The sequence below is a fragment of the Cyprinus carpio genome, chromosome A23 (genome assembly GCF_018340385.1).
Source record: "Cyprinus carpio isolate SPL01 chromosome A23, ASM1834038v1, whole genome shotgun sequence".
Taxonomy (NCBI): Eukaryota; Metazoa; Chordata; class Actinopteri; order Cypriniformes; family Cyprinidae; genus Cyprinus; species Cyprinus carpio.
The window spans coordinates 12,046,442-12,070,726 of NC_056594.1; the positions used below are offsets into that span (position 1 = coordinate 12,046,442).

Consider the following 24,285-nt stretch of genomic DNA (forward strand, 5'->3'; position numbering starts at 1 on the left):
CGTCTGTGTCAAAGACAGAGCCAAGCTCTGATCTGGAGCTCATGACACATTGGCCTTCACCTGATGGTCTTGTTTGTCACCCTTGCTCCATTTCTTTTGCTAACATTCACTAAGATCGTAGCTTCTCTTCCACACTTTCACATCACAGGCACTCTTTTAATAATATCATTAGCTAAATCCCCCTTCTTTTGGCAAATCCCACTCAGCAGTCCTCAGTAAAAATTCAGGGACATTCGAGGAGAGGAAGGTCACGTCGGGTGGGGGAGTCGGATTAACCCTTCAAACTATGCGAGGAGCTAGGAATTGTGGACACTTTTCCTACCTTCTCCTTTTCCAATAGTTTTAGTCGTATCCGTGGCTCCAGACACACCAACAGACAGCTTTATCGATGCAAGGATAAACAATGGCACATAGCTATTTCAGCATCATAAATCACACTGCGTTTATGCTTCATCTTTTGAGGGGAAGAATTCAGCAAATTTGAGAGGAATACAATTCAATCAGCAGATGCCGAAAATGCTTTATCTGGAAAAGGCAAGGTGTATGTGACAGTCGCTAACATGCTTTTTTTTGTGTGGTTTTCATTGCCTCATTATCTTTTGTAAAGAGTGCAGATTTTCTCAGAATTTCTCAGACTTTTTTCTAACATCTATAATGATATGAGTATGCACTGACTGCACAATGAGTTTGAAAGAATCTCTTGAAAGCATGTGAACCAAAGTCATTGAAAACTCAAAAAAGAAATGCAGAATAGTTTTCCCTGCTGTCCATTTGGCAACAACATACTTTTGAGGCTTAGATATGCAGCAGAACAACATAATGGCAAACTCAAAGAGCAATAATAAAAATTAGAAAGCTTAAAAGCTAGCAGGGGCTTTGATGATGATTATTTTTTTCTTTTTTTCATAAGGCAAAACCCTTGACCGTTGGGTTTATTCTGTGTTTTTAATGCATATTTTCCTTTTTCTAACTCTGAAGAGTATTTTTTTTGTATTGAATTATTTTTCTTATAGAACACAAGACAGGTTGAATTTGATGGATGCACATTGTGATTCGCTTTGATTTCGGGAAAATAGCCGATCGTATTCTGCACTTAACTTTTAGAGTTATTAAGTGAGAAAGGAAAGGAAAGGAAGAGGGAGAAGGGGGAATAAAAGAGGAAAAACAATGACAGCAGCTAAAACGAGCTCTCTTATTGTGAAATACTGTGTGCCTTTTAATGGGTTTTATTTTGCACTTACTTGTTCTTTGGTTTGGAGGGCAGGTCACATTTTACCTAGGCAGCTTGCTCGTTTTCTTTCTCTCTTTCTCTCCTGCCATGGCCAGCTATAAGTGCTAGAGAAAGAAAAATAGAAAATGAAATGATTTGTGAAGGTATTGATCAGCAGCGAGGTTATTGATCAGGGTGTTGTGTGAGATGGAGAAGGGTGGGGTTGGGGGGTGGGGGTCAGCAGCTCTTTGTCTGGCTGGCCAAATGGCAAAGATGGGCACCCGCCAGCCCTGCTGTTAGACAAAACCCTCCCTCCAACAGACTACAGCTGCTGACCTCCACCATGACATTGAGGGTGTGGTTATGTCCCAGCTTTGTTTATCTAAATTACGCTGATAACAAGTGAGGTTTTCAGGAATAAATCGCAGATAGACTGGCTCAAATTCATTTAGCATCATAAAAAAAACAAAGTGAAATCCTAATCAAAGCAATCCAAAATTCTAAACAGCCAGTTTTCCTCAATCAGGCTAAAATTGGAAGCATCTGAATTAGGGTTGCAAAATGGTGGTAAATTTCCAGTAAATTTCAGAAATATTCCAGAAATTTTGGAAACTTTCCAGGATTTTTGGGAATATTCCAGGGATTTTTGGAAAGTTTCCCGGAAATTTACCAGAAATTTCCCACCCCTTTTGCAACCCTAATCTGAATCAAACTGAAAAAAGAAAATGTCTTCCCAGGAGATATTTATACAGTGGCAGGATGACGATGAAGTTGATGATGTTTTGCATAGTCAGTTAAAAAACTAATTTGGAATGGCTAAATGTATTGCAAAACATGGAAGAGGAATTTACAAAAAATTAATTGTGCCCACTGATTCATTTGCACAGCAGCATTCATTTGCCCACAGTCTGCTTTGCTAAAGTGCCAGATTAAATGAAGAAATTAATGCAGGTTCCCATCTTCCAGATCAGTTTTGAGTGCTAAGTTGTGGAGGAAGCAGTCTACCATGATCTAGCAAACTTTACTGGGACTTATACTATTGTTCTACCTCTTCAAATTCAGAAAATGTGCTTGACTACACTGTGTCTGGATGCTTTCTCATTATAACAAAGGCAGCATATTAGTTATCAGCCGATATTAGTGATTTTATTTATATTTCTATAATATTTATTTTATTTGAATGATATTAATTGATATTTGTTATATCACAGTGACCATTATATATTTTTTTTTCTTCAGACAGGATATTTAATTAAACTTCTGCCTATTTAATTATTTTTATAATAATAATTAATTACGCTGTTAAATATAATCTTTAGTAGATTCCAAACATGAAAATCCATCTTTCATACAAAAAACAGTTTGCATGTTAATTTGTTTATTTATTTTGTGGAGCTGCACAGTTATGACAAAATCTAAATTGTTGATTATTCCCTTGAAATTGTAAATGCAATTATTAATTACGATATCCATAATTTATATTGAAAGTTTATACCATTGTTTGAAGCAACTGCATGCTGTATTTTTATATGAAAATAAAAAAGCTGAAAACACTAACTGAAAAACGTTTATTGCTTTTCTATAGTATTAAGCATCAAATGTGAGCTATACATTGGATTGGTTTCTTTTTTAAATAAAAAAAGTAAAAATACGCATGGTATTATAATATTACATTAAAACTAAAATTAAAACAATGGAAAACCCTTTAAGATAAAGGGGGAAAAACACATCTTAAGCACACAGAATAACATAAGTTGACTTTTAATTGCTGCTTTGAACAATTACGTGAATGTAGCATCTGTAATTGTAATCGTGATTAGAATTTCGATGAATTGTGCAGCCCTACACAGTAGTATAAAATGTTGTTGTCAATCATTGTTGGTCATAACATAAAAATAATTAGTGGCTTGTGATTTTCAGACAGAATTGATATTGGTGCATCTCTAGTTTGATCATCATTCCATGAATTATCCTGCAGCCATGATCAATTAAAAATGTACACAAACATCTCTTTCAAATGAAATTCTGTATTCTGCCGGCAGTAATAGTGCAGTTTTAATTGCACAGTGCTATTTCAGTGCATTAACACCTAGTTAAACTTGATTGCCGGTGGTTAGTCAAATAAAAAGTGTTTATTATGTGTTGAAATGCCATGTTTAGTGAATTCGCCCCCTGGTGTACTGTAATTCCGCAGATTTGTGTATAGATACTGGAGCTCTTTTGGTGTTCCTGCGGGTGTAGCATGAAGTTATCTGGCTGTTGCTTGGATTTAGTCCAGAAGAGATGCCATAGACCTCCATTCCTCTCCATTATTGAACACTTCCTTATTGAGCACATAATGATGTGGATGGACTACGGGGCAGATCAGGAGCGCTAAGAATACGGGTACACACGGTGCAAAGGAGGATGTGCATGAATGAGTTAGAGAGGAGGACACACTCCTCAACACACTCACTCCGAACGGCTTTAAATTATAGAATCTTGCGTAGCGTCAGGTGCCAGGCACCAGTGACTTATTCATGTATATTTCAGGAAGTTGTAATCATTTCAATGCTTGTCTGTTTTCTTTTGTGCCAGAGATGAGATTGTGACAGAGTAGGTCCTGCTCTCAGGTCTCCATTTTTAATACTTGGGCTTGAGAAGTGCCAGTTTTTGAGCCAGACTTTTGACTAAACACTACAGCCTATTTAAAAATTTACTATGGGCAGGAAGTGACCATCTGACATCGGAACTGATTACCCAATTTATCTTGTCATTTAGGGACCGGTATGTATGATTCTGATTGTAAATATTTAGTTTACTTGCTGCTAGTTTACTTGCCAACCTTTGGAGTTCAAACCTCCAAACATTGTTTATTCTTTAAGAAAAAGGAAAACTGTCTTCCAGTTCCAGTGTCTATCTATGTCCCTGACCGCCCTGTCATCATAGATTTAGCTGTCCAGGGCCACAGTGCCCTTTGGTAGTCCAGTGGGCTCTCCCTCCTAAAAGAGGTTGCCATGAACATGCCTTAAGGAAAACAAAATCACATTTCTGTGTATCTTCTTTTCATGAAGAGTACTTCTTCATTCTGCCTGTTTTCTTTGTCCCTTGCCCTTTGTCTATGATGTGTGGGAGCGTTTTAACCAAGAGTCGATGCTGGTAAATACATTCGGCGAGGTTAAAGCCAGGGTCATGGCCTCAAGCTGGTGGGAACGAGCACATAGAGAGAGAGGAATTGATTGGGCTTTTATATGTGGAAATTGAGAAAATAGAGGGTGTCTTTGGTGTGACCTGCCCTTGCCCAGTGTACTATCTATAGCTACAGAGAAACAAAATAACGCCAGCTTCCATATTTGTTTTTGTTTTCTCTGACCCTTTGATTTAGTTTTTAATAAAATATAATGAAATGGATGGACATGGAGGAAGAGGGTGAAAGCTGACAAAATAAACAGGCTGAGAGGGAAGCCCAGCTAAGGAAAAAAGACCTAAGATGGTTTGTTGGTCTCCCAGGGTGGTCTGGTTTGCTGGTTTTAGAGGAGTTTTGGGACCTTGTCAGTTGGACAGTCTGCAAAGACCAGCAAAACCAGCTGAACACCAGTTAGCCAGGTTGGGAGACCAATTCTAGCCTACCATCTTTAACCAGTGTTATGTAGGCTAGAAGAGCTTGACCAGGATGGGGGACCAAATAGACCATCTTAAACTATCTTTGGACAGGCTGGGAGACCAGTAATACCAGCTTAAACCACATACTCTCACACTGTGAATATCTGCTGAAACTCCAGTCAAATATCTACTGTTTATAACAGCAGTGCAGAGTAGTCAATAACTTTATCAGACAGTAAACACTGGGAAATCTGTACAGGAAGCCTCCGGGACTGACGCACAACCTGTTGTACTGAAGTCTGCTTATTCTACTAGACACAGATTGCTCGCTCCCTCAGTCTATTTTTGTTATTATAGAGCAAAACTGCTGCTGTTTTTACCTCAATGGTATAGTCTCCAGTGTCTTTCTCCATTACTCGTGCACAGAGCAGAGGTGTATCACACATACCCCTGGTGGTCTTGCTATAAATGAGATTTTTTGGAATAATATCTCAGAAAATGGATGTCTCCCAGGAGATGAACGTGTCCTCACTGACACAAACAAGTCATTATTCTTCAGCCATTTATTTAACAACCCAATCATGTTTTAATATCTTTTTAGTATTGCTTATCACTGTTTTGTCTTATGTATCTCCACAGTCCATCATTTTGCATTATCATTAATATTGTTAAAGTGAATTGATTAAAGGGACTCAGTTTTAAGCTAAAAACATCCAATAATGGGTCTCTTCCTCTCAAACTGAAGCAGTTTAACAAAACACCAAAACGACTTGAGAGATTTGATGCAATGAAAACAGGACAAGTGACATTTCTTATTGTATTTTAGAGAATTATAAGCTTTTTGCATATAGTTTCACTATACAAGTTCCAGTTCAAGTTAATTCATATTAAATCTGATGCCTTGAGCTTCCATTCACACAACTTCACACACATCTATATGTGGGAATGGGGCACATTGTAAAACCAACAACGTCTTTTCCCCATTGATTCTAGGGCTGTTGTCATGGCAACATGTTCCAGCGCTCGTGGTTGTGGCACCACATGGCTGGAAAATGAGCGTGAAGCTCAAAACGCCTAGGCTGACATCATGGCAGAAATGTGCAGCCACAGGAAGACTCTGCTCACACGTCTACATAACACAGATTGCGAAAGACATGGGTACCTAATGCATAAATAATGAGTAGTGTCTGCTGAACGACTAGCAAGTTTTCAATCTACACGGAATGCGTAACTGCACTAGAGATGCTTCTATAATCGATAATGATAATGATAAGCCAATATTTTTTGTTATAGCTGATAAATGATAAATTGGTTAAACTAGAATAAATCAAATGGAACAACTAAAATTAGGCATTACAACATTATGATATATAGTATGAAAAATGCATATTCATTTTATGATTCTCTAAAGATTTGTAATTTAAGTGAACTTTAGATGATGTAAAAATGGACAGAAATGAACATAAACGTACATTTTCAGTATTCTTCTCTATTCTGAATATACAAAAACAATTTACATTTTGAAGCTTTTTTCACTTACGTATTGTGGTATTTCTGGTTAGGACAGAGTTTAAAAGTCTGTGTGGATCATCTGTGTAGATTTTGGCTCCTTGTTTAGTGTGCTACGAATAAAAGAGTACTTAATATGAGTTTCAGTAAAGGCACAGGTGTTGCGGTGCGAATCAAACACTTGAAGTAAAGTCATGCAGAATGCAAAATGATTAAATGACTGATAAACTACACATATGGATGAAAATCTGTGTGGTCTGTCTCACTTGAGAATCGCATGCCGTGGAAAAGTTTTTTCATTCTTCATTTTATACTTTCAGTGATGGAATGGACTTGCAGGGCTTCCGACTCCCTCCCCCTATCAATAAGCATTAAGTAGTAGATGCTTCACATACATATGCATTATTGAAACATGAATTTGCCTCGCTCCGACATTCAACACCTGTCACGCTCAGAGCCTTTATTTGGCACGGTTGTGTGCTGCAGTATGGTGTGTTTCTCTAGGGGTCAGAGCCACAGACTTTTAGTCACTGACCCTAAATCCAGGTGGTCTGCCTTAATATTAGATCTATATATAAAAATGCTCAACAGCCACCAGGTTTAAACGCTTGATTTCTCAGTGCATAGCACACAGTCCACAGTCATTGATATAGGGATTGTGGGGAAATGTGAGTCAATGTAAGTCAATACTGACTTCTTATTTGTGGCTGTTAATATCTACACAATTAAAAGTGTTTGCATCTAAAGTTTCTAATTGCCTTAATTAATTTGATGGAAATACTATTATGTGGGCTCACATAATAATTAGAAAGATGGGAATTGTTTTGCAAAATGATTTTAGAGGTGTAATGTTGGTATACAGTATGCATTTTAATATATATGCTATGTATGTATATACTGTATACAGCAATTTAAAATAACAGCTTCCTATTTTAATATACTTAAAAAAATTATTTATTCCTGTGATGCACAGAAATCATATTATATATATTATATCATATCATTATATATATATATATATATATTTATATATATATATATATATAACAAAATAGTATGGATTTTTAATGTTGGTTAATCGGACATAACATTAAAACATGTATTTGTGGCTAGAATTTTTAAATTGCAACATTACTAAAGTATATTTTCCTGTAAGTATATATTATATATTCATAAGTTTCTTTAAGGCAAGCTATTTAATTCTCTGGCTGTCCATTTTTGCTTGACGAATATAGATTTTTGTGCAAATTGTAAAAGTTTTACAACAATTATAATGATCCGATTATAACATTATTAGTTAAGGAGCAAAACTGCATAATGATTAAGAAAACAAAATGTCTTATTTTCCACTCTTTCTTTTCAGTTACTTTCTTGTTTTCTTCTGAACATTAATTTATACAGTGTAAGATAATAGGAATAACACCAGCCTCTTTAATTAGTCTCTAGATATGCGACTGAAGAGTGAGACTCCAAGAAGTGCTGTCCTTTGCAGCCCAATCCCACTGAGATCTGCGGCTTTCACGGAGTCTATATGACTGTGTCCTCGAGTTGTTGGTTTTGACCTGATTTACTCAGAATCAACAAAGGACTGAGCCACCACAGTCCTGCGGTGAATCTAAAACAGGCACAGAGGTGACAAGCACTGTGTAAGAGACAACATTGGGCAGGTGTGCATGTCGGATTGACAGCGGAGTTTAAATCCAACTCTCTTCACGCCTCAAGCTCATGTGTGCACGCTCATGTTCCACATGTGTGATTCTATGTAGGTAGCCAATCACTGATAAAAAAGAAAAAAAGAAAAGCCCATTGCATTCACCTGATAGGTGTCAATCAGTTTGTGGCAGCTCTGGGTTCTTGCCATAGTGGACCCTGCCTGAGGGAATTATGGATGTTTGTGTTTTGATGGCAGTTGTGAGACAGGAAAGCAATAGAACGAGACCGTCTCAGAGGAGTTAACACAGATGCCCACCTGTCAGTATCAGAAGCGAGGGAAAGTTGTGTCTATGTGTGTGTGTTTTATGTGTTTGTGTGTTCTTGTATGAAGTAAAGTCAGTGATCAGGAACAGCTAGACAGATCCTGGAGCATACCGAGTGGTCATGCCACCCTGTGTGGAGCTGTTCTGGTAGTCTGTGATAAGAAAAAGTGAAAGAGCATGTGTGTGTGTGTGTGTGTGTGTGTGTGTTTCAAGATCACTCATCAAAGACCAGGTGTTCTCAACAGAAACTTGTGTTTGCTTAGATTTGGAATAAGAAAATAACTGTAATGCTGTACATCTCCTTAGATCCAAAAATGAAAATTCTGTAATATACTGAACATCATTTATTCACACACACACACACACACACACACACACATACACACACACACACACACACACACACACACACACACACACACACACACACACACACACACACACACACACACACACACACACGTGTGAGTGTGTGTGTGTGTGTGTGTGTGTGTGTAAACCTCACATTAAATTACAGAAACTGGTTAAATCTGCTGTATGAGTGTTTCTAATGCAAAGAGTGATGGCAAATTTGACATCCTTCTCTCTTTCTGACAATGTAATCAATCTCTAGATATTTTTTTCCACATAGGAATGCTATTGTGGATTTTTGCATTTGCTATTGAGGCAGATGGGTGGCCAAAAATTATATTTGTTGTTGTTTCCATTCATGTCCACTATAGAACAGAGGGGGGCAAAGTAAGGCTAAACAAAATGACTATTTTTTTAATGCAATATCAGCAAAATCCAATAGATGTGCGGTAGTCTGCAGTGCTGTAACAGTTATGTATACTGTATATTTAGTCAGAATTAGAATGTGCTCAGTAATATCGTCAGGGTTGGATTTATAGAATACATAATATATAATATTATCACTCCAAAACAGCAAACAAAAAAATTCATCCGCAGAACTTGTTAGAGTGTTCTCTATCACATAATCCCAATGCTGTTTACAAAACATAATTTTATTTTAATGCTAGTAACGGAGGCTTCAGCGTTTAATATGCAGTTATTGAGAGAGAGAGAGAGAGAGAGAGAGAGAGAGAGAGAGAGATGGATTAAACGTGTGAATTACCAGAATACTGCATGTTTGGCTCTCAAAATTATTCAGCAGCATCATCTTCCAATACCAATAGCAATAGCGAATCAGTAAGTTTAACTCGATCAAAAACAGCAGTTATTGAGAAATGTCATGCAGCTTTTCAGCTACAAAACTATTTTACTGATAAAGTCGTGGGTCAGTGCTGACAGGTTTGTGTGAGTTTGTTCCCCAGTGCTCTGTAATGTATGTGTGTGCGGTTGTAGGCGAGAACGGGAGAAAGAAAGATTCTGTGAAAGAGAGCGGGAGAAAGAAAGTGTGCTTTTCATAGGTAATGAAAAAAATGTAATTTTGTGGGGAAAACATGGAAATTGTTTGATGTTTTATCATATTATTTATTAGCTATTTTTAGTTGCTTTGTCAATGTGTATTTACGTTTTGGATTTGTTGTGCAGTGAGGAGAACAAAAATACGTTTATAATGTTTGTAAATGTTTATTTTATTTTACATTATTCCTGAATGAAATGATAAAATGTGACTTATACATCAATCAACTTATATATGCTTATTTTATGCTCATTAAAAAAAAACAAAAAAAACTAAGAGATAGTACAAGAATAGAACTAGGGAGAAGGTCAATACTTTCAGTGAATAATGAGCAAAATTCTAGTCTGTTTATCTGGTTATATGGCTTCAGAAGACTTGTATATACTATTTGAGTGGTATGGACCACTTTTATAGTGCTTTTGTGTCCATTTTGAAGCTTGAAAGTTTACATTGTGTTCCGCAAAAGAATCTCATGGAGGTTTAGAATGTTAAATTATGTCAATTTCGGTTTTTGAATGAAGTGTCTAAAACCAAATCTTCCTAGCAGAGTGCTTGTGTTGAGACAAGTAACACAAAAAGAAAGAAAAGATAATAATGCTGTACGTCTCTTCAGACAGGAGTTCTAAAGGTCATGAGTTAATTAAAAGAGTTTTTAAACTGAACACTGCTTTGCATGAGCTGTTTTACAAGGATCTTTTGTTCTATCCTCATATGACTGTAATGTTCTAGAACGCTGCACTTTTCATATGATTGTGGCTTTCTAAAATTGATTCTTATGTCTGTGTCTTTTTGTAGGTTGCAGAGGAAAGCTGTGTGGATTTGGAGCATTGTGTGAGAGAGACCCCACTGACCCCTCTAAAGGAGAGTGTGTTTGTAAGAAAATTGTATGTACGTCTGTGGTGGCGCCGGTGTGCGGTTCTGACTCCTCTACCTATTCCAATGAGTGTGAGCTGGAGAAGGCCCAGTGCCATTCACAGAGACGCATCAAGGTGATGCGCAGAGGCCCCTGTGGTAAGTCTAGTCACATGCAAAAATCAGTACATCTATACTTGTGAGGACCTCCTGACTGTTGTTCTTAAATTAAAGGGACAATTCACTAAAAATCATCTTTCAAAACTCTCTTTTTTCACTGTGGAACAAATGGAGTTTTCTAGAATAATATTTGGTTGCTCTTTCAGTGAATTTAAACAGTGAAGCATGTTTCTTACAGCAGAGGACTTCTTCTTTTTCTTTCTTTCTTTCTTTTTTTATGCAAAGGACCCCAAAATATGATTATATCCTTTCGAGGTCATTTTTTATGTATAAACATTATATACTGTGTAAGAAAAATAGTAAACATGATATTATAATACAACATGTTGTTTGCAAAATTAATAATTTAATCAAAAATATTTGTTTTAATTAAAGTGCTTATTGTCATTGTACTAAAGCAAAAATTTAATATATAAAAATTTAATATATAAATATTCAACCTAAATAAAATACTGTACATTGCAAGAAAGTTTTGTTTATTTGTTTATTGAAAACTTAGCCTTACAACACTTTTGGTTATTTATTATTTGGCTCTTTATAAGTTTTTACTCTTTAAGTTATTGTCTAATTTGGACCATCCTCACAAGTTGGATTTACTACACAGAAGTTTTTACTACACTTACAAGTGATTTAAGATACTATATTAACACCCTTCCACTGGCTCACACATTTTATTTTTAAATTCAAGCATTTTTGATGCATGCCAAAAACGAATTATCCCCATACTGTCCCAATGTTTACGTATTCATGGATCCCCACATGGATAGATTTTCTATGGCGTGGAGAATGTGAGTTTTGTGTTTTCTGTTCATCATGTACAGTATATTCCAATCAGTTTATTTCCATGAATGATAACTAATATGTGAAATGTGGCCCATCATTAAACGGGCTCTGTGGCAGTCAGCCTGGCCAGCGTGAGCCATAATTACGTGATTGGGTGGAACATGCCATACAAAGCCTTCAAAGAGCTCTAATTAGCCACCTCACGTGCTGTCTAGCAGGAAATGATCAGTCCTGAGGTATGAGAGCTCCAGCCTACCAGTGAACTCCAGCCTCCATTGAGAAACGCACTAAAGATCACACTGTCCCGGTGTGTTAATGCAGTTGAAGTTCGGCTCCATGCTAATCGGTGCAGGCTCCGCAGCAGGGCTTTAATGGGCAGTAGCCTCCCTGCTATTGTGCTAATGAAATTGACAGTGTGGCTATCAGGGGTCATATCTCTCTCGCTCAAATGGGGATAAGCGGCCATAGATAACCTGCGTTTCAGTGTTTCTCCTGGGTAGAGAGGTTGAGGTGAGAGATGAGAGTCAGGTTAGCTGCCATCTTTTGCCAACATCTACTCTGGTGGTGCAGCATCCAAAATTAACCCTTGGCCTTTGGGGTCATAAGATTGTTTTAATTTTTTACTAAAGCATTTAGTTAATCAAAAATAGAGTTAAAACTGTAAAACTCTACTGCCATTTAAAATACCTGTTTTCTATTATAATACATTTTAAAATGTAATTTATTCCTGTAATGGCAAAACTGAATTTTCAGCAGCCATTACTCACATGATCCTTCAGAAATCATTCTAATATAAAGATTGTCCACTCAATAAACATATATTATGATCATTATCGATGTTGAAAATGGCTGTACTGATTAATATTTTTTTTTGGAAACTGACTCAAAATCAAAATGCAGCTGAGTAGCCAAAAGAAACATTTATAGCTGGTAGGTGTTTTCAATTCACACTGCATTAGCAGGAGTGGCAAAGGGTTCATTTACACCATGTGCACGGGATAAAAGGTGATACAGAAAAAGAAATACAGAGAGGTTCCCTGTTTTCAAAGATGAGCAGGGGAGCGTGGGTGCTTCGATAATATTGAACTCCGGTGGGTAAACAGAATCTCCAGCTGTTTGTGAGAGTGAGTGAGTGAGTCAGTCATTCAAACAGTCAGCGAGTGGAGGAAAGAAGTGGAGTGTGTGTGGAGCTCATTTCAGGCGGGCCGTATGCTGGAACTCCTCTGGATTGGCAGCGGTACAGCGGAGCATTGGGCCAGAGCGATTGATCAATGAAAGGATTGATCATATGTGTGCAGAGCACGTCTGGAATGACTGTGATTGCCAGGAGCGCTCTCTTTTCTCACTCTGTCTTTTTTTACACATTAACGTCTCTTCACCTCCAGCCTGACTCGGCTGATGAAAACCACTTTTGAGTACCCACAGCACGGAGGTAAAATCTGTGCATCAAATATTCACTCCCTAAACCAGGCCTACAACTTAAACTAGCCGCAGAGGCTGAAACTGTCGGCTTCTGTTGTCTAAATGAGATTATTCTGCTGTACAGAAGAGCGGGGGTGTAAAAGCCTTAACCTCAGGGTATCATGGGAAGCTGCTTAATGGAGGAATCAATATGTTTGTCCCCTTATTGACGGCTGAAACTGTGTTCCTTCACTTGGGAAGTATGGCTCATTTCTCTCAGATGCTTTACCTGCTATAACTCCAGGTGTTGATACTGTTGGACACATATGGGCCATTTTTCCCCTCGGTTGCATCTCACACTCTCTGTCAACCGATTCTCACGTATATGGGGCGCTACATGCGGGCTTTACTGTCCTTTAATAATGTCAAAGCTGATGTTCACCCAAGCACATAACGGTTGCAGCAGCAGCCATGAGAGATTGTTGATTTATGATCTTTCTGCAAACACATCTTGGACAATATTAAAGCAACTCTCTGAGTTTACCCCGAGGCTAAGTAGCATAGGGATATACTGTTTGAACATATCGTAATAGTGATCCATCTCAGAAGAAAAGGACAGAATGTGTGCAAAGAAATGGTTGATTGATAATGCTTGGATGTAGATAAAGGTGAGCTTTAATATAAGCTTTGCTGAAAAGTGAAGTGCGTATATATATTTTTATGTGCATATATGTGTGTGTGTGTGTACATGTGTGTATGTATGTATGTACTGTATATACTGTCTGGTCGCACTAGTGTCACAGAAAGTGTCATTTTAGTGTCACCTTTCAGCAAAGCGTTCATATATATTTCATATATATTTAATTATTTATTTATTCTAAATTCATTATTTATTAGAGCATAATGCTTTAAAGTGTGGCTTGTTGGAGTGTTGCTATGCAGTTTCTACGTTTTTCTGGGTGGAGCCTGTACAACGTATAATATTTAGGCCCATGCCTTAGGATTGTCTATGGGATTTTTTCACATTTTGTTTTATTTTTTGTTGTTTTTTTGTTTGTTTGTTTGTTTGTTTGTTTTTTTTTGGGGGGGGGGGTATTTATTTTGTGTGTTTTTTATTGTTTTGTTTTGTTTGTTTTGTGGTGCTTGGTTTGTTTATTTATTTATATATTTATATGTATATAAAGCTTTGCTTTATGTTTTGTTTTATTTTGTTTTCAGTGTAAAAATTCAAGTTAGACCTCTTAAAAATGTAACAGTTCACCTCTCCTACACGTTATTTGATTTAAGTATTAGTATTAGATAAAATACTGTATTTAACAATGACAAATTACACTCAGGATTTGTTAATGGTTTAGGTGTGTGTGAATGCACTTTTGTCTCCCTTATTAGAGATATGATTTGAAAACTAATGTCCAGTTTGGCTGATTGTTCCCTGTAATGGCTCGTTATTCAGGCACTGGTGACACCTCCATGGCCACTGAGCACGGCAGCCGCCGCCGATGGCATGTAGCCAGCCCTGCCTCGTGCAAATGAGTTTTTCACTCACCCTGTTCGACCCCTACGTCGGCTCCTGTGCTCGTGCGTAGAGATGCTCGCCACAACACATTCACCTGTCTCCGTGACAGGAGACTCAATTCACACTCATCAGCAGCTTCTCGGCTTCCTTACTCCATCTGAGAATAAACCCTGCGGTTCCTCACTCTCAGACTATATTTAGCTTGGGTTACGTCTGCTACATAGTCTAGGCCTGTCCTCCGGCACACAATTATAGCAAGATCGACACTCTCCTTCAATATCGGAGTTCTCTAAATGAATTCTGGAAGCAGATACCCTGTGATCTAGCAACATCATAGAGATGTTTTTTTTTTTTTCTGAAAACCAGTGTGATCTTCTCATCTGAAAAATTTTGCTAAAATGATCCTGCATGGTTCTGGTAAATAGTATTGGCGTCTATGGGGGTCTGCACAGGGCAATAAAGCCTAAACCCGTTCTTTAAATGTGATGCTTTGACCCAAACAATTAGGCCCCGTCCACACGGAGACACATTTAGCAGTATACGCATACATTTTTTATCGTATAGGTGTTTCGTCCACACAGATCCAGCATTTTGGGAGAGTGAAACAGATATTTTTTGAAACTGGGTCCCAGAGTGGATAAATCTGAAAATGAAGCCCTTTCGAATTACAGTGCCACATACTGGTCTAGCATGTATTCTAAATAATTTTGTGTCAGTTTTGTGGTTTTGTGTGGATGGAGATATTTCTTGAGAATTGAGAAAAAAAAAAAGATTTGATAGAGAAAGCTCTGGCTTGGTGTGGACGTAGCCTTAGTCATTTCAAATTTAAAACCATGATATTTTAAATCCTAAGCCATTAATGTGGTTTCAAACTTTTGGACCCCCATGTTGGGTTCCATCAGGTTTAAATCTGGTATATCACATAGCTTGTCTTATACCAACACTACCCCACAGCTACTCTATATAGGCTCACAGAAAAACACCCAGATGTCAGAGAATATGATCAATGCCATCACCAGAGCTTCATTTTGCTGCTTATCCCCTGGAGAATGAGTATACTTCTTATATAAATCTGTTTCTCTCACTCTCCTCCTCTGTCTCTGTCTCTGACTCTCTCTCTCCCTGCCGTCCTGCTCACTTCCGAAGGGGGAGGATGTAGTGTTGAAGTGAGATAAGGCAGATTACAGCAGGACGGGCACATTAAAAAGGCACATTTTCCACGCTCTCGCTTCTAATACCAGATGGAAGAGCTTTTTACAACTTATTCATGTATTCATGCATTTGACTGGTCTGAATAATGCATTGTTATTTTTAACCCCTGCCACACTTGAGTGGAATATTGAGTGTAGCAATCAGGGACTTATTCATAATGTAATGTTCCGTTAGAAAATTTTTGTCACTTTTAGAAATTTCCGAGGGTCCAATTCCCAATTTGTGGTCAGTAATAATTGTATTTTAAGAGCTTCATCTGCTTGACCAGAGTGAACTGAATAAAAATATAGGCGGTTGCATAAAAATGTCTGTTTTTAGACCCAGCATTTTCATCAGCTGTCGATCGATTGATCATAATATGTGTGCGCCTAATATGGCTACTTTCCTGATGTAATCTAATTAATATTCACGAGCCAGGCTGATCATTAGAGCACAGCAGTAAAAATCATATTGATTTTCTTTAAAGAAATACTTATTTCAATAGCATACAGTTTGAATCTCTCCAGTATCTTAAATAAATTATGAATGTGTATATATTTGACTATTTAGTAATAAACTTTTTCATTTAGACTTTGTATGTCTATGAATAATTTTACATTCAACAAATTCAATTACGTCATCTACAGTGCTTCATGAGCTGTGTAGTTCAATGTCTCATAAAAGACGTAAACAGCCTTTGGCATTTTCTCTGATTTTCAAATGTTGTTTTGCTTCAAAAATTTGTAATGATGTGTTTCATCTCAGAGCTGGTTGATTTTGTTCATGGCTCTCTATTGAAAGTTTTTTTGAAATCCCTATGGAGAAAATGAATGGGGAAAATTCTAGAATCAAGGGCGCTGATGAAGTGAGTGATTGTTTTTTGTAACTAAATAGAGTATACAGTATATTACCCTGTATTTACCACATCTGTACAGTATGTCTACCATGCACCTTGATATATGATGGCCACAGTATGCTTCAGGACACCTTCTGTGCTTTTTAAAGTAAATCATAAAGACATTTTAAAGAAACAATCGCAGCTGATTGGGTGTGATTATATTTTACCTTTAAAAACAACGTTTGAATGCACTCCCGTATTTAAATACATGCACTCACTGTGCCAGATGATGATTATTGACTGTTACGTTCAGCTTCCTGTTTGTGTAGCACACTGTCAGACACGCCGACACACACCAGCGGCACAACCACTGCCTTTCCTGTCGTCTTCATGATAATAAGCTGCTATTTGTCCTCTTTCTTACCCCTTCCTTTTTCTATTTTCCTCACTTCCAAATGACTAGTACATCTAAACAAGATGAGTTCATTTCGTCCCATAATTACATTTCCCTCCAACGATGTCCTTCTCTTCCGACCTTTTCTGAATCACGTACACAGACCTACACCGCGTTACACGCTTGCACATGCATGAGTACAAAGCCATTCATGAATACCTGCCTGTGTCCACTCAAGGCCCTTTGCAGTAATCACCGAGGTGTCTGCCCGACCTTTCTCAGTTTAATGCAGGAGAGAGCAGCTCTTCCCATCAGCCAGCGGGGTTCTGGTGACAAAGAGATTTTTCATATGACCCTCTCTAGAGCTCTTTATGTCTCTTACAGTCTTCATGGAGCACACAGGTGCAGGAGAGGCCAGCCACTTGGAGAGAGATTTCTTTAAAAAGATGCTGTTCTTATTTCTTCATGCTGTTGTAGAGATCAAATAGTTGTCAGATTCACCTATTCTAATCTGTTGTTTGTGTGGTAAAAGAAATTGATATGTATTTATGTAATCATATGTGTACCTACTCCGGTAAAAGTATGTATCGTACATTCATATATATATATATATATATATCTTAGGCCATTATATATATATATATTTATACCAGATATCTAATACCACCATCATACAGTCCATTAAAGTCAGCTTTTTCTTACTTTTGTTGTAGTGTGTATTATATATTTTTGTATGCACAAGGAGTCTGACAGCAGCCAGTGCTCCACACAGAGATCTAATCTCACCATCATCCAGTCCATCTGGGATTACATGAAGAAAAAGAACAAAATGAGACAGACTAAATACCAAGGCCATTAGGTTCTAACTCAGTCTGACATAATGACATCATGTGGCGTAGCTGATTGGTTCTTTTTGTATCAGCAGCCAATAAGCTTGCTCTATGATCTGCCCAATCCATTTCTTAATGGGGAACCATAAACAAGTTTAAACTAAGTGTCATGTTAAACAGTCTTGCATTTGTATGCAGGAGAGTGATACTAAGTTTAAGCTGTAGCATTTACGCAGCTACAGCAGCAAGCAGTCTGTAATTGTTCTGAGGACATGCCGACAAGTTAAGGACATGAGAACAGGCTTAAATGAAATAAGCATTCCCATTTGTATGCATTTCATCCGGAGTTCGCCATATTTAGCTGCTTAATCTCAATGTTCACGTTTGCTTATTTCTTAGGTCAGTGTTTTCTGTAGCTGTGCTGGGTGTGCGGTTGATTTCAGCTGCACACAGAGCCTGAGTATACATAACAGAAATTGTAGTTAGTAACTTGATCTGTTGGATTACACATATTAGGTAATGTACTTTTTGATTACTTTTGACCTAACTCGTAAGAAAATACTTCCATTCTTTGTTATCCACCTCAAGATGCATATTAATAAACATTATATTACACCAAGGTTTCCCAAACTGGGTTTTGTGAGGTGAAGAAAAGCTAATAATTAAATCACAAAAATGTCTAATTTATCTAATTGTGTGGCCTTTCCATTTTCTGTGTAATTATAGTAACCTGACTAGTGGCTGGTATGCGCAGTACCATAAAACTAGAAGACTTTCCAAATGTATTTAAGCGGTAGGAACTTTTAGAAAGGAAAATGTAAGAGAAAAAAGAATTACGGAACATTGCATTATGAATAATTTACTGCCGTTGTGTAAATATGTAATCATGTAATCTGTAAAAAGTAACTGTAATCTGATCATGAGCACATTAAAATGTATATAATCTTATTACAAGATCCAGATTACATGTAATCAGTTACTACCAGCACTGTATATATAGCTATAGATATGGATGTACGTATATTTGCTCTTAATGCTCTCTGGGTATCCACATTTTGTTGTATGGAGCTGCTAAACCACTTGAAAATCTAATTCCCGTCTCTCCCAACAGACTGTATATTATCAACTTGCAGAATGCATGAATACCAACTGATAAATGTGTTTTTTTGTGTGTGTGTGTGTGTGTGTGTGTGTGTGTGTGTGTGTGTGTATGTGTTTGAAAGGGCTTGCTTGAAGGAAAAGAAAATGATTAGTGTCAAATGTGCCTGCTGATTGTACTCAAAATTAGTTTGAAAGAAAAAACTTTTTTTGTTGTTTTTTTTTTTTTTTTTTTTTTTTTTTAGGATATTGCTTTTAGCCAAAACAAACAATTCCATCTTCGTCATTATGTTTGAGCACTGCAGTAACAGAGCAGTGTGGGGAAAGATCATTATGTCAGCTGTATATAGCCTACAAAATAAGGTTTCTTGCCCTTTTCTTTGCCCACTATCATTAAACTTTGACCTCTTGAAAATCCCAAAGCAGTTGCTTTGAATCTGGTGACCTGTTTCTGTTGGAGTGCAGTGCCTGCTTGCTATTGTTAATTAGTTTGCTTGCTAAATTAGGTATTGCTATTAGAGTACTATTGTCCCCACTTGGGGATTTTAACAAATTCCTAACATTAATATTAAACTTCAGAATGTATCTTGCCCCACGTTGTTTGTGCAATGAAAATGCATTATAAATTACACCTCCAATCTTGCAGCTTGATGAGGTGTGCTATTACTTCTGTAAGCAGCCAGACATATGATTTTCACCTGGCAGATGAAATAACAGGCACGAAAATCCCATAGACTTGAACTGTTGGAGGAACCAGAGATGTTTTGAAAGACCAGAATATCATAGAGACTGGGAGTGGGCTCTTTTGACCTACAAAATCCAAACAATACCTAACATCCAGTGCTGGGTAGTAATTAATTACATGAAATATTGATTACATAATCAGAATCCAAAAATTAAGTACTTTTAATTAGATTATATTGCATTTTAAAGTGATCATAATCAGATTACAGTTTCTTTTTTTATAGATTACGTGATTACATTTTTACACAATGGCAGTAAATTAGTCATAATATACTGCACACACACCAGCCACTAGTCAGGTGACTATAATTACACAGAAAATGAAAGTTCCACACAGTTTGTTTAATTTGACATTTTCTGATGTAATTATTAACTTTTCATCACCTCACGAACCCCAGTTTGGGAAACCTTGGTGTAATGTAATGTTTGATGCACTTCTTGATGTTGATAACAAAGAACAAAGTATTTTCTTATGAGTTAGGTCAAAAGTAATCTAAAAGTAATCAGAAAGTACTTAGAATGCATTACCTAATATGTGACCCTGGACCACAAAACCAGTCTTACATGTAAGTCGCTGGGGTATATTTGTAGCAAAAGCCAAAAATACATTATATGGGTCAAAATTATAAATTTTTCTTTTATGCCAAAAATCATTAGGGTATTAAGTAAAGATCATGTTCCATGAAGATATTTTGTAAATTTCCTACTGTAAATATATCAAAACTTAATTTTTTGATCAGTAAAATGCATTGCTAAGACACTTCATTTAGACAAATTTAAAGGTGATTTTCTCAATGTTTTGATTTTTTTTTTTTTGCACCCTCAGATTCCAAATTTTCCAATAGCCAAATATCATCCTTTCCTAACAAACCATACATCAATGGAAAGCTTATTTATTCAGCTTTCAGATGATGCATAAATCTCAGTTTTGAAAAATTGACCCTTATGACTGGTTTTGTGGTCCAGGGTCACATATGTGTAATCCAACAGATTGTCACTAACTACAATTTCCATTATGTAATTTGTAATCAGCAATGGACTACAGTTTGTATCTGTCCACCACTGCTAATAACCACCTAGAAGACAAATGAACTAGCAATGCTGTAGCAACCATTAATACCTTAGTAACCACTCAGAACATTCTAGCAACTTCTCAGAACATTCTAGCAATTTCCTGGTACCACAACAACCATTTAGCAAGCCTTCAAAACACACTGTGACATTGTGGCAGTGAGTTTTGCTCCATTCACATTTTTATAAGAAATTATACTTTTTTATATTGTATACCATATCCCTCCAGTTTTCAGTTCCGGAATGCTTGAGTTTTCTGAATTAATTTTCTACTTTTAGGATTATATAAAACCTTTTGAACATACATTGTATATCACACCTTTTAGCCGGCTATAGAAGCAGCGATTATGTTAGAATTCATGTTGATTGTGATCTATTTCCAGCCATGAGGATGCATAGATTTTGCATACTAAGCACACACATGCTGAATTAAATCCAGTCTAAGGCTGCGATCTGAAGCTTGTGGTAATGTTTGTAGTGCACTGCATTGGGTTATCACTCACTGAAGGGGAAGTCGTGACCTAGTGGTTAGAGAGTTTGACTCCTAACCCTAAGGTTGTGTGTTCGAGTCTCGGGCCGGCAATACCATGACTGAGGTGCCCTTGAGCAAGGCACCAAACCCCCAACTGCTCCCCGGGCGCAGCAGCATAAATGGCTGCCCACTGCTCCGGGTGTGTGTTCACGGTGTGTGTGTGTTCACTGCTGTGTGTGCACTTTGGATGGGGTTAAATGCAGAGCACGAATTCATACTATGCTTCACCACACTTCACTTTAACCCACTTCACTTTCACACTTTTTTAAGCTCACAGGGGATAAACCTTGCCTCTGATAGACATGTTTGGTACTGTATTAAACCCGTGAGCTAACATAGTCCTGCTGGTCTTGCTCGTGATGTTACCTCTGTAGGGTCAGACCCTGCTCACCTCGTGAATACTACACAAGTATGCACACTGACAGATATCACAGGATAGCAGGAGTGCCTGACCTTTGAGTCCAACCTCAAAAAGTGTAAATTATCAACACTAAGGCATGCAAAGAAGGAAGACAGCTGCAGTCAAATAAGCCCTTTGAAGAAATACATCAAAAGAACAACGCATCTCGCCATGTGAGGGATGACAACAGCAGAGGGTGGGACACTGGTTTTGGAGGTCATCTGTAGAGGTTCAGCTTCATTTTTTGGTACTCCAGTTTTCGCTATTGATGCATTGCAGCAAAGATGGCGAAAAACATGAAGGCTTGGGAATACTATGGATAGTTTTCTCCAGGCTTTGTAGACCTTGTTATTCTGGGTTCAGTGCAAGCATTTGTGGCATAATGTTTATTATTAACAAAAATTCACTGAAAACTGTTAAACTGTGGAGCAATGTAAGCAAATGACGTCAATCTGTAAACATTTAAATTAGGGCTGTCAATAGAAAAAAAAAAAATTAAATCACGATTAATCTCCTATTTGTGCAATTAATCGTACACTTTTTATGAAATTATGCACACACTATATATCTTGTTTAAAACGTTAATTTGTCATCATTTGCAGTATCCAGCATAGTAAACCAAAATTCTCACAAAACTGTATTTTTGTCATAAACTGTGCTGGGAGGAATGATCCAATTTAATAGATCCAAAACACAGGGTAAACCCACAGAAGGAACTGGAGTAGACCAGACAAAGAAACATGGGGCAGACTACACTTAAAATACTAAACTTAATGAGGGATAGACATGTTAGGGGAATCAACTAATAATGGAATAACAAGGACAGGAACAGGAACGACCAAATATGGGCACATGAGGGCAAAAACACACACAACACAGGTCCATAATCCTGACAATTTTCTGCAAGCTTTTTTCAAGATAAATTTAAATGTGTTTCCAAAAATGGATACTTGGAGACCCCAACAGGACACCAAAGAACCAAATGATATAAGGTGTCCATGTAATTAGCCGCGTGTCCACTGTCGGGCCAAAAGCGGGCGTGCTAGTGCGTGCCAGGGCCAGTCGCGTTTCCACTGTCACTTCCGGGGCTTGATCGTGCCTCGTCGGGGCTTCCTCGGGGCCAACGGCTCGGGTTTTTTGGCCCAACGAAAACCTTGGGCCAAAGTGGCCAAGCTGGGGCTAGAGGAGTGGTTATGAACAAATGCGGAGTTTCTCCATGTCTGGAGAGCGTCAGCGCCGCGGATTGCTTGACGTTGTTCCTGAAAGGCGTGTAAAGGGCTGGTTTTAGTGAAGAGCAGCGGAGCTTCTGGCCCGACTGTGGAAACGCAGTGCTATTTTGGCCTCGTGCTACTGGCCCGAGGCTATTAGCCCTGCCCGGCCCGGTTTAAGCCCTGGCTCGCACTGGCCCGACAGTGGAAAAGCGGCTATTGATACATTTCTTCACACCAAAACACACATTAAAAAAATGTAATGGTAAAAAAACTTCAGAATTCACAGTGTATAGTATGTGTACATTAGACAAGTCAAGTTGCGATACCGAACAGGACCACATGGAGATGCCAAACAAACCCCTAAACCAAGCTGACTGCATATTTCTAATACAGTACACAGATCCATTCAAAATTGCTAAACACAGCACATGACAAATCAAAATATCATCCTAAAAGTGTGTGGAAACAATGTGAATGTACTGAAATGTTTCTGTGCATAAATACAGTGTATTATCAATGCGTCAAGAGTGTTTGTTTGCTTGTCAGACTCACTCGTGCCTACTGTATGTCATCGTAATCATCTTTACCTTGATTGCAACCCTCAACCATCAAAATTTTACTAGTGAGATGTAGGGGTGGGGGAAAAAATCGATACAGCATAGTATCGCGATATTTTCAACGGCAATACACGTATGGGAAGTATCGATCTTTTATTATACTATTTGGTAGTATAATAAAAATCTATTTCTTACAATAAAATTCTCAATACAGTCCACTAGATGGTGGTGTTGAGTTTTTTCTAAAATCCTTTAATACATGGCAAGCAGTTGATTATAACACTTATTCCATGGTCATTTGCAAGCATTGACAACTTAAAGCTGCTTATGATGTTAGCAGCGCAATATTTAACCGGAAGGGTAAAAATAACGGTTATTTTCTTCAGTTACGGCTCGTTAGCTCTAGCTTTCTGCTTCAAATCAATCATATACAGAGATGAAATATTGTGGTAAGACCGCATTTGTTTGAATGATTATAGCATTTATTTGAATGATTTCACAATTGAGAGAGAAATGACAGTTTTGTGTGTGAATTACCTGCGTTTGTGCATCGCTCTCTACAAACAATGAAGCTGTTTAATTCATTTTTAATTTTACCTCGTTGCTGAGGAAGATAATGTAGCGATCTAGTATCTATGTTATTGTATTAATAAAACGTGCAGGGCAGCACCGAAAATAAGTTTCTGCAATCTCCGACCTCTCTCACTGTGTTTATGTGTGTGTGTGTGTGTGTGTGTGTGTGCATCAGTGAGTGTGTGTGTGCATCAATTAAAGCAGCGCATTAATATAGAATGGTGATTAAACTGGCTTGGAACTACATGGAATGCATGAAAGTAAAATACTCTAAGATGAGCACAGCAGTGCATAGTATACCTATTATATCAAATTTAAAAATAACAATAGTAAATTTAAATTTAAATTTAAATATAACATTTTTATTTTAATGTAAGACTATATTTCAATTATTTTAAACTTAACAGTACATTTACTTTTAAATGCCCCAAT

General features: G+C 37.5%; 1 protein-coding gene across 1 annotated transcript in view; it reads left to right on the forward strand.

The window, feature by feature from the left end:
• Positions 1 to 24,285, forward strand: part of LOC109045062 (agrin) — a 267,061-nt gene that overhangs the window by 115,849 nt on the left and 126,927 nt on the right. Inside the window, exon 5 of the mRNA XM_042713167.1 lies at positions 10,478 to 10,693. Within this exon, the coding sequence (XP_042569101.1) occupies positions 10,478 to 10,693 (216 nt within the window). The remainder of the gene's footprint in view (positions 1 to 10,477; positions 10,694 to 24,285) is intronic.